Source organism: Morone saxatilis, unplaced genomic scaffold, assembly GCF_004916995.1.
Source record: "Morone saxatilis isolate NCDOM2014 unplaced genomic scaffold, NCSU_SB_2.0 Contig7, whole genome shotgun sequence".
In the NCBI taxonomy this organism is placed as follows: Eukaryota; Metazoa; Chordata; class Actinopteri; family Moronidae; genus Morone; species Morone saxatilis.
This window is the reverse complement of record NW_023340246.1, coordinates 14,886,693-14,899,071: the sequence shown is the minus strand read 5'-3', so window position 1 is coordinate 14,899,071 and position 12,379 is coordinate 14,886,693. Positions and strand designations below refer to the sequence as shown.

Sequence of the window (12,379 nt, the reverse complement as noted above, 5' to 3'; positions counted from 1 at the left end):
CGTTACTGGTGAGAGACGAACCCAAGTGAGAGAAGAGAATGAGCTCATATGAGGGATGCAAATGTTAACATGCACACCTCATACACACAACGAGAACAGATTTAACAGTTTGGAAACTCCCATAGTAAGCAAAAATAGAGCCATTGAAAGCCGTTGTATCTGTGTGAGTGTGTGTCTGAGGATTTGGGCCTGACACCTTCACTAGTCTTAATGACACGTTGCAGTATGCTGGGAATGCAGACACAAACACAAAAAAAAAAACCAGTGGCCTCCATGCCAGAAACACTAATCACTCTACACGCCAACCCCATCGTCGCCACGGAAACAGCCTGACGACGGGTTGTCATGGAGATCTGCCAGGGAGATCAATGGGCCCGGGGAAGCGGGTGGCGTTGGTGGTGTCTACGGACACAGAATAGTGAGCGTGGCCAGGTCAGCAAGACACGTGGCGCTGGGGGCTGTGAGCTGCCTTGGGGTGGGTCGGGGGGGAATCGATGGGGGCTAATAACCAGCCAGCTCAAGAGACACTCCAGGAAATGATGGGCTGCAACCGCTGCGATGCTGAGCTCAGCACAAAACAAAGGAGCTGTCAGACAAATTATGCAAAATGGGGGAGATTTATCCGTCCACCGTGAGGAGGAGAGGGCTGTGACAGGGCAGTGAGGCTTGTTTCAACCGGCTTCAACCGCCTCGCCCCACGGGACGGGGCAAGACAGGGAGAGGGATGGAGCAGAGGACAAAACGCTGGAGTGATAGCGACAGAGTGGTAAAGGGCAGGACAAAACGCTACTGTGGCAATCCAGAGCCAAGTCCTCCTCCCTGGGGAGTGGAGGCAAGAGCCTGAGGGGGGAAACGACAGCGCGAAGCAGCTGCGAGGAAGTATGTTTCAGTGAAGGCCTCTGCTTGGGTTTCTCTTGGGCTTCCCAGTTGCTGCCCCGTGGATCATCTGTTAACCCAGATACACACTCTCGCTCAAATTCAGACCAGGTACATACACATCGATACTCTCGCACACTCTGCAAAAACAAAACACTACAACATCACCAGCCACTGATACACGAACCACATCAAAAGACCAGATGGGTAATGAATGAGAGAGGATGAGTGCTGGTGGAGATAGATAGAGAGAGAGAGGCAATGGGGAGGAATGTTGCTGACCACTAAAGGTGATGATACACGGGGCAACGCTCTCCAACTCAATTGTCGTCTTTGTTTTCTCGCCCACTACGTTGCCATGTGTATCGCCACACTAACTCGAAGACGTATCTCTTAATGACCTACACACTACACACCTCCCCCTGTAGAAATCTGTTATATGGGGAAGTGTGAAATGTGTGTTTGTGTTTGCAAAATCAACACTAAGACTTCATTTACACCTGTTTTTAACTTGCAATCTGTATCTGGATACATTGTCTGGATAATAATATCAGGTCACTGTTTTTTGCATTTAGACCTGGTATCAATAAATCAATCAATATCTGCTTGTCTAGATTTCTAAATATGCAAATTAGATAGGGGAACAAACACGACATGTTCCAGGTCAGTGGAAAAGAGGTTGCTGTATTGACTATGTATTTTTCCTTTTGAAGGGGTCACCTATAGCTTTATACAGCAGGAAGAGGCCAAGTTAGGAGACCTTTCGAATTATTGGGTACATTTTAGCCATAAAGCCTCTAAAAACTTGGTTTCAGATCACAAAAGTTGACTTCAGTTAGCATAAAAACCATCCTAAAAGGTATTATCTATTAGCACTTTTAACACACAAAAAATGTGTCTTCATCGGGATAGTGAAGGTGTTGTTTGATCGACACTGCTGGCAACATAAATAAGGCAAATCTTTATGGGTGCTTGGAAGTACACATCACCTTTTTCCACCTCAAACCAGTGAGAAGAGCACTGACAATACACCACAGATAGAAATGGGAAATAACGGCTCACAGAAGCTGATTGAGAAAATACGTTTTCAAGCCAGACCACTTCCAAAAGTCTGTTCCATCTATTCCAATTGCAAAGCCTAACATTTCCAGACACAGATCACACGTTAATACCATGTGTAAATGAGGTCTATGGGGTCTACACTATCAATATCACACTGCTTTGATCTTTCGCACTGTGACATCTTCACATTTCTGGATTTTAGCTTTTGTTTCTCTCCCACTACAGCTTATCATAAGCCACCATATACTTTGTATATCATCTTTTTTGTTCTTGGAGAATCAGCAAAGACAATAAACTAAAGTAAGTGTTACATGCTACAACAAGGGGTTGCCCAGTGCGATCTTGTCTAAAATGTGAAGTATGCCTCTCTTCCTCAGCTGCCTCCCTGCCTGTGTACATGTGTGTTGGTGAGAGCCACTAGTGTGGTGAGGTGCTATGTGGGATGCCAGTGGCCTGCATGCCGGTAGATAAGAAGTTGGTAGAAGGTTAGCGGGTTTACCTGGTCCAAGGTAGAGTACCTTGACTTGAGCGTGATGACCTCATCCAGGTGAGCCCTGAATTCTCTCCGTGAGGCCTGGGGGAAGCCACAGGATAGTCACTCACCTTCATGCCACGCACGCTCTCACACAGGTGCAGGCAAACAGGCATGCACACCCACTCTGATCAACACAACATATCAGTTAGTGGTGCTTTTTAAAACAGTTGCTCACACAGTCTCCTTCATTTTGCACACAAACCCATCAAAAAGCACTCACGCACACATGCCAGAACTAAGCCAGTACTAACCTGACACACATTCTGCAATCGGATCAAAGGAAATTTGAAAATAAAAAGATGTGGCAAACAACTCACTAGAAAACACTAACCACCAACAACACAAGAAAACCAAAGATGGATGAAGAACAGAACCAGTTCAGTGGATTTGAAAAAAGTTCAAGTAGAGTGCTGCTACTGTGGACACATCCCTCTATTAGTGTGTGTGCAAGTTGGAAGTTAAGAAGTGAACCAGAAGTGAGTGCTTGAACCCTGGCCAAACCCAAGGCCTCTGTCTGATAACATGTGACCAGCTGGGAGGGGGGATGCAGATTACAAGAGATGGCACTACAGTAATCCAGTTACAGTGACCTGTTCGGTATTGAACTTTAAATCACACTGCTAAGAGCACAGTAATTGGATTACAAATACTTATAAAAGAGGAAATACTAGGACTTTCATTTGCCATATTTTTGCCCATATGAATTAGAGCTAGAATGAGGTAAATAAAACACAGCACTGAAAATACAGCCCGACCAATATATTTTTAGGCCAATACTGATACTTAATGTTAAGATTTAAAAAATAAAACGCATGTCAAAGAATACACTATGTGCTGAATGGCACATTTTACACGTAAAAAATCATCATGTCACAAACCACTATTACCAGTACATATTAAATAATAAACATCACTGGCAATTAAGAAAATATCAACAATACTCAAATCCCATAAAAATATACTAAAGATGATATAAGAAACATAAGGCTGAAAATATAAAGACAAAGCCTATAAACCCTATAAGAAATCCAAACTATAATAAATGTTATTGAACTATATTGAACTGGCACATTAAATATTAAATTAATTTCTGAATAACCTTAAATATACTGTACAGTTTATTTGGCATTTCTGTACTGAATTTTCTTTTTACTTATGACTGTATATATAAAATATTGGCCTGGCTGAAGTATTGGTCAGGCTCTGAAACACATTACAAGTAATGCGATTACAGTAATCCAGTTACAGTAATATAATCTGTTTATGAACACAGGACAGTAATTGCATTACAATTACTTTTAGGAAAAGAAATATTTTTTTAATTTTTTATTTAGAAGAAGGTGGATAAATTATCTCAAAACACGGTTGATTAAAATAAAATGAAACGGAACATTACTTCCCACTACCTTTGAGATGGACATTATGCTTTTAAGTCCACTTCCAAAACCCTTTTCCAGATTTCATTACTGCGCAATTACAGGAAATCAATGAATTCCGATATCATATTGGACAAGTGTCAGCACTCTTCCACGCCCTTGCACTGAGGCCATGTCTTTATCACTTACAGATCAGAGTCACTGGGCCATGACCAGAGTAACAAGCACTAGGGAGCTGCAAAGGCTTACGGCACATTTACCAGGCCTTTTTGACTGTTACAAAGCTGCTGTGTGTGTGTGAATGTAACAGGAACTGAGGTGTGTACACAGAGGGAGAGAAACGCACTTTGTTTGGGCAAGCAATATCACTTTCATTCAAATACATAATTCAAGCATCTTTCAACTTCAGTTCTGAGGTTGAAACGCAGTTGAGGAATATGCCAAGTGATGGAGGTTTGTTTCTTTGGAGGGTGTGTGTGAGTGTGGAAACAAGGCGAGGGTTAGATACAGTACGTGTACCAGAATGAGGGCAACAGGACATTTTACCACAAGACAAAATCAGAGGAAAAACATAACAAGACTACATCCACACACAAAAAAACAAACAGAGCAGGAACAGAAAGGATTGTGGGTAGAGTGTAGAAAACCACAGAGAGACAGCAGGAGGGCAGCAGGCAGGACAGCACGCAATACAAGGGAAATATAGGAAGTTTGGTGGTTGTGGGGGCGGTCATGCCGGGCAGGTAAGTGCGTTTGGAGAGGGAGGGAGCAGAAAACGGTGGCATGATGACGGCCGTAACGATGCATTAGAACCCATGCAGGAGTACCTCAGCAATGCTTAGGGTGGATGAACAGGAGGGGAGCCGCGCCTGGTGCCGCGAGAGAGAGAGAGAGAGGAGGGGAGAAGAGAAGAGGGTTAACAGAGCCAAAGCCGGGTTGAGCAGGGGGACAGAGGCACACAGAGACTGACGGTTGAAGCAGACAGCGCCCTCTGTCTTTCAGGAGGACATCTGCGTGACAGGTCTCTGTGTGACTGTCTCGGATAGGCCAAGGCAGCCAAGGGCATGACGGACAGGACAGGACAGTATAGGACAGGACAGGATAGGACAGGACAGGTCAGGACAGCAGGTAGGAGTTGCATGGGGATCCACCCCCCCATCAGAACAATAGGAGAACAGGTTTCACAGGAAACATCACACATTTTGAACACGGTGTCAAATGCAGCTTAAATTTACATATATCAGCTTGTTTGCCAAGTGAGTCTGTTATAGTCACGTGACTAAACAGAATCCACATGTCCTCTGTTTAAACCTGAACATCAAAGCTTTTACTGTTCCGGGAAGACAGTTATAGAAAATCAGCCCAGCTTATAATGGGAGGAGTATCTTCCTGCTGAGTCCTTTCACCAAGATCTGAATGACTGGTTGCAATGCCACTTTACTATCCCATTCTTGTGTATGTACTCATCTTAATCCAGGATGTAAGTGCTCCTTGTAAGCTCAAACGTCTGAGTCTCGGAAGACATATGTACCAAGCATAACATGCTCCCTTGGTTACACACAATGAAGTGAAGCTATAACCAGACTCTGTCCCTTTTGGTTTGTGTTGTGTGTGTTTGAAAAAAGACAACACAGAGATATTTGTGCTTAAAATCCCGATCTGATGTATTAACATACCAATTTCTTGCAAATACTTCTATCTGTTTTCTTTTGACCTGACATGCCTTCAAGTAACACTGCCAAAATCAACTGCAAGTTTTCCATTACTATCTTCATTGACAGCAAAAATCAAAAACGTCTATTGGTTTTAAAGGTCACACAAATCCAGATCAATTCTGATAAAGAATGCAAACCTCACAGTGTCAATCATTGATCTTAAAATCACTTCTTCACATCCTGTTGCACACAGTAGATGCCTAACACGACATGCAAACCAGAAATAACATGGGAAATAAAATGAGCCAGGAAATTGCAATGTAATTTATTTCTAGCACCCCAAAAGTATCACCTATTACTGCTCCAGTGGGGTCTACGGGTCGGAGCATTTTCTTTCATGCTGTTAGAGGCCACTTTTAATAACAAAGCCTCCACCAAAAGGCACATGAAGACTTTTATTACCCTCCACTAATGAGGTTATAAAGAGGTTATGTTTTGGCTCTCTTTAGGAAGTTAGCCACAGATTCTGATGGACAGATAACTGTTAATCAGATTTTAGAGGTGATCATGATCTATTGCCATAATTAGTGGAGAGAAAGTCATTCACAATGTCCATGACAGCGGCTGTACAACATTTCATTCATGCGGTATTTTGTCAAAATATCAGAAACGAAAACACAACACAAACATGGCCATCTGCGTTGGCAAAGGCGTTTGCTGGTCTAAGAGCCTTCCAACTCAAAAATTATAAATCACTGGGAAATCCATTTAAAAGTATCTCATCTATTCCTGGCAAAATAATGGCCAGCATGAAAGCCAAGCTCACTATGAATTATTACTAAAGTCATTAGATAATTCCTGACCTTTCCTCATGAAACAGTAACATTTTAGATTATATAATAAATTGCCTTTTTAAAGTGGGGCTGTCAAGGAGATGAGCATCCCATCCCTCCTAATTGAAATGCGGTAGATTCACAGTAGTTGCCCTCATCAAACTCACTGCTCAGATAATGGACACTGGCAGGAAACCGCAGGAGGTTACAAATTGAAACTCAGGAGTGAACTACACGAAGATCTCCTAAACACTGTAGCAGCAAGGTAGCACTCTGTTTAGAGAAAGCTCAGTTCACCAACATCGGATGAACCTTTTGGTCCTATGTAGTCTCACCACACACTCAGAAGATATTTAGTTTATTGTTTTTCAACTTATACTGATGTCCAGTGGTGTATGCCACAGTTTTTCTTATATTACCACTAGGTCAGGGTACGAAGATTTCAAATTTTACACATATTGACCTTTAATGCAAAATCTGGAATAAGAATATTCTGGTAATCCTACCGCTACCTGACCAGATGAAAAGCAAACTTTTTAGGTCCAGGCCAACATTAATCACAGATGAAATTGAACCAAAAACTAAACAAATCATGTTTCACACAACTGTAGAAAACAAACTGATCACAAAACAATTTTTTTTTTTTGGCCTTTCATTGCCTTTATTGGATAGTGACAGCTTTAAATAGACAGGAAAGGGGGACAGAGAGAGAGGGGGGATGACACGCAGTAAAGGGCCGCAGGTCAGATTCGAACCCCGACCACTGCAGCAACTCTGTACATGGGTCACCAGCTCCAAAGACTAAGCTAACTGGGCGCCCATCACAGACAATTCGGTTCTCGATTACCTCACTGACTGTGTTCCTCTACACTAAAGCCATTAAAGGTGCCCTGTGGATTTGTCTTGAAAACAAAGTTTCTGTTTACGTTCAATGTCTCTCACCAATACACATCGTTTGTATCCTTGAGGTCTAACAAATGTGTTAAATACATTTATTTCCTCATGAAACATTAGCAAAATGTTTAAATCCTATATTGTTTACTGGTTTGCAGTCTTCTTCTTCAGTGCCTTTCTTGGCGGCTTACCGCCACCTATAGCTAAGTGTGATTGTGTGAAACCTTTGGCAGGAATGTGTATCACATTAAGATGGATTCTGAACACACCACTGCCATCTATATTTGAGAATCGGGGGGCTGTTAAAGGAAAATCATTTTTAACTTCAGGAGTAGATTCTTATAATCATGGCCTGACTAGCAGTGCTAAATCTGTATTTGTCATCTCCACTAAAGAGATTCAGATAATGCAGACTCACACATGTACACAAGGCAAGTAGATTGTTGATTGTTGTTTATTTCATGTCTTGTTGATTGTTGCTCTGATTGATTTATTTTATTCCTTTTCTATTAATATAGAACATTTATTTTTTCATTGCCTATTCACCGTGGGTCCGACAGGACACTGGAAATCCATCTGTTGCCTCGTAATGATTCGCATGTATTAGCATCCCCTTGACAATAAAGTTGACTTGACTAGATCACACTGCAGTTAGCTAATCTAATTTATAATTAATAACTTCAGGTGTATTTATATAGACAAAAATTTCAAATAATTCCTATAAAACAGGGCTGCCAATATGCTGTATGTTGTTTTTCTGGAGTTTGTATTTTCAAAATCTCCCCTCAGATCTCAGGAGTTGAGCGAAAAGTTATCATGACCCACAGTCAGAATGGCCACAGAAAATAAGACCAACAATTATGAGAAGTAGACCAGAAATGTCCTTAAACATGACATTCTGTCTACCTACAGTGCCCAATTCTCTTACGTCTTTTGACATACAAAAACACTACGTAACACACTCACAGTCATGAATATCTGTTATTAGATTACACATTCTTCATATCCAAACCAAATTATAGATTCAGTTTGATCAGCGTAAACATCGTTTGAATTATATCACAGACTCTGACTGTGCAGGATTCTGATGAGTTGCTGTCTTTACTTGTCAAATTAAACTTGTGAGCTGTCAGTGCTTTAAACTGATTTGAAACTTTATGCTTGCGTTTTCAAAACAGCAAGTTATTAAAAAAGAAAACTTGCTCTCCAATGGCTCCCCTCTGAATAAATAAAGAAAAATTCCACAGTGGAAAAGCTAAACAACCAGTAACCACAGCTGACCAGAAGCATGTGCTATGTGCTCTCATCCAGGCCTTCGTCATTCATCGCTGCCCTCTGATGGCCTTCTCCATGTCTACATGTATTAAAAATTAATGAGCTATTGAGTGAGTTGCCAGCATGGCAGAGAGTGAGAGCTAACACAGCTGACTTGACAGGCCCGTATTATGCTGCTCACCAGTTCCCCCTCCCTGCTTCTCATCAGCAGCCCACATGGTGAATGAGCACGCTCAGTACAGCTGGTCAGACAGTCTCATCCATTTCTTCTTACTGCCTTTCATTTCCTGTCTGTCTTCTCGCCCTTCGCTCTGTCTGACTGTTCATCTTTCTCTCTTTCTGTCTCGCTGTTCAAAGCTCTCTTGCACTCTATCCATTCTCTCTCTCCATCGCCCTCGAGGCAAACTCTCAGAGTCAGTGGGCGTGATTAACTTGAGACAAATATAATATCTCAGACAATGCGCGCAAACTTCACACATACAGATGCATGTTCACAATGCATGTGTGCTGACGTAAACACACTCTTTGACTTTCATATATAAACTGTACTTGCAGATATTTACAGCATTTGTCTTAATAACAGAAAAATAAAAAAATCCAAATAGTACATGCGCTCTATACACACATGAACAAGCTCACTGGCCTCAGCTGAAGTGATTCTGACTTAAAGCCTTAAGCAATTTGACCCAAATGGTCTATGGGTGCTACGAGCCAAATAAAGCAAGGGAGGGGGTTGAATGTGTGTACATTAATCAGGGACAAAAGAGCACTTTCGTTCTGGCCGTAGCTATTTCCATCTGGTCTCCGCAACAATACATCACACATATTATAATACATCCTGTGTCCTATACGGCAGTTATCTCTGCCATCCCTCTGCACCTTATATTTTACAGGGTAGGCTCATTCTTCACAGCTAAACTCATATCAAGCTGCCTTTTCCATCCAGTTATTGAAAGCTGTTGTCTCTCTTGTTAACAGAGAGGAGGATATAGCTTGACATGCATGTTTCTATTACCCCCTAGGCCACGTAAAGACTGGACTAAGCAGATTTTCAAAAAGGGAAAAAGAGTGGCACGCAGCAGAAACATCCTTATGAAGTCATTCTGTGTTGAGACTTTATAGTCTTATCTTATTAAAACAAGGTAAAAAAAAAACCAAATCATTCAGTGCAATAAAAATATTATGTCTCCAATAAGTCAACTTGCTTCATGTGTTTCCTAAAATCAATAAAAGAAATTACAGTGCAGCAACATATCTTTTCTAGTTCTAGTTTCAACATAGACACTGATTTCAACTGGACACAGGTTGAAATATTGACATTTTAAATTAAATATTAATTAAATATTTAATTAAGAGGAATAGTTAGACAAAGTTGCTTATTTGAGTAAGATGAGAGGAATGATACCACATCTGTATTTGAAGTTACCGCTAGCAGCCACCTGGTATAGCTTAGCACAAAGACTGGAAAAAAAGGTGGAAACAGCTAGCCTGGCTCTGTCCAAAGGTAGAAAAATCTACCTAAAAGCGCACTAATTAACACATTATATTGCATTGGTTTAATTCATACAACCAACCAAAAATGACACCTTATGGTTTCACTAGGGGCTATGTGCCTAATTAAATCTTGTTTCCTGAGGTTTGTTGTCCCAGCGAGGTTGCCAGAAAACCACTCACAAGCCCACTGTGGCCATCCCGCAATTATTGGTTATAAAGAAACAAGATATAACGTACGTTAGAGGTGCTGGTAAGTGTATTTTGTTACCTTTGGACGGAGCCAGGCAAGCTGTTTCCCCCTTGTTTCTATTTTTTGTGCTATGCTAAGCTGAGCTAACAAGATGCTGGCCATAGATTTGAAATCAAGTAGTATTAATTTTAAATATTCTCTCGAAAATAAAGCAGATAAGCATATATATTTCCCAAAATATTATTTGAATATTACATTAAGAAAATTACAATTTCAGAACTCACTATAGGTGATTTCAGAACTCACATTATTTATATTCATTTTCTGATGTCTGTGTAAAACAGCAGGAATGAGCAACTTTGTAGTTCAAACAAAGTTAAAAGGGATTAACTGGCCCTGCATGGATCTATTCTTCCCACACTGTTGGAACCTTTGTGTAACGTAGCATCAATAAAGCTGCAAATTTATCACTGTACCTGACATATCGGTGGAGTGTCCACAGCTACGTCAATATCCTGCTGCTTCTCCTTGTCAGCTCTTTAAACCCATCATGGATTCTGAAGGTGCTGCTTCCACACTTCTTTATCCATATTGCCCTTATTACCATTTACAGTAGCACTCCAGCTAAGCTGCTATGTTGGTGACTGGAGGGAAAGCGCATGTTACCTCTAGGGACAAGGAATAACGGCGTAGAAATAAAGATCCAAAGGGGGGGGGGGGTTCTTATTCCTTTTTACTGTAAGGTGCTCTGAAGGAAAGCAGCAGCTAAATGAAGAAGGGAAATGTGGATGGAAAAGTGGTTTCTTAGAAGGTGGCTGATTGCTTGAATTAAACAGTGATGGAGTGTGGAGTCCTGTGAGATTGCTACCTTGTCTCACTTGCTCATGCTCATCCTCCTTTCTTTTTTTATGTGTGTATAAAGTCCACCACCTTCTAACAGTGCAAAAACACAACGGGCACAAAAGCATCCTTCCTACTACTCTTGTCGTGCAGCCCCCCTTGCTAGTTTAAGCTTGTTAACAGCCCCATTGCTAAATTACTCACCCTTCTACCCCCTAAACTCATCCATGGCCTGACAGCGTACCTCCTTCAGGCATCATCATCCTCATCAGCAGCAGCACACACATGCACAAATATGTATGCAAGAGCACACAATATATTTAAAACACACACTGTGCACGCAATGCACCCACCCCCAATTCCACTCAGCTAATAATACAGAAACCTTATTAAACAGGCACACAAATTACTTCTGCACACATACACACACACACTTACACACACACACACAACTCTACACTCAGAACCTGTACACATTCTCTCGGATATGCAGGAGGAAAGACATTACTTACCATCTTCTGCCTGGAGTCGGAACAGAATGAGCTCCCCGGCACATGCACACAAGAACACACACACACAAGAACACACACACACACACACACACACACACTTTTACACGCTCACTAACTGGGAGAGGGTGAGCGAGGAAGGGTGAGCGAGTGAGTAAGAGGGGGAGAGAGAGAGAGAGAGAGAAAGAGAAAGATAAGGAGGGAAGGCTGGAGTGAGAAGGGTGCACAAGAGAGCGAAAGAGCAGCAGCCAAAGAGACAATAAGGAGGAGGAGAAAGAGGAGGAGGAAGAGAGGGGGAGGCTTTCATATAGCTGCACATACGGGGTGTTCGCTTAATCATACACGCATGACTGCAGTCTGTGTGCGCGCCATGTCTGTACGGGGTGTGTGTTGTGTGTCATTTCCATGAGCCCTTCCCATTTCTGTTCAGGCGGAAAAGATGGATGTGGACCCTTTCTCCCTTCCCAACCCTGCTCCTTCTCACATCTTCTTCTCCTTACTCTGCCTTCTCTTTCTGTCGTTTTCAGTGTAATTTGAGATGATGGAGTCGGGGGGGGTTGATATGAGGTGAGCTACTGGACTCTCTCTCGGTGACAGATGGATACTGATAGATGAACAAACAGACAGAGAGACAGAGCTTGCAGAAACAGGCCTAGCTAGCAGAACCGTCCCCCCATTTCCTGTGCATTCCTTTACTTCATTTTCATTTATATCCATCTCCCCTTCCCCACCTCCCACTCTCTTTCAGTCCCTTGTACTCTCTAACTCATTAGCTCTCCGTCCCTTCCTCTCTCTCGTTCACTCCCTCCCACTCTCTGTTCCTTCTCTCCTTCTCTCTCT

General features: G+C 42.0%; 1 protein-coding gene across 2 annotated transcripts in view; it reads right to left on the bottom strand.

The window, feature by feature from the left end:
- The window catches only part of gphnb (gephyrin b), a gene marked incomplete at its 5' end in the record, with an annotated part of 65,089 nt that overhangs the window by 22,455 nt on the left and 30,255 nt on the right, over window positions 1–12,379 (bottom strand). For both annotated transcript variants that reach the window (XM_035679265.1, XM_035679266.1), the window contains 2 exon segments: window positions 2,438–2,512; window positions 4,677–4,718. In XM_035679265.1, coding sequence (XP_035535158.1) covers window positions 2,438–2,512; window positions 4,677–4,718 — 117 coding nt within the window.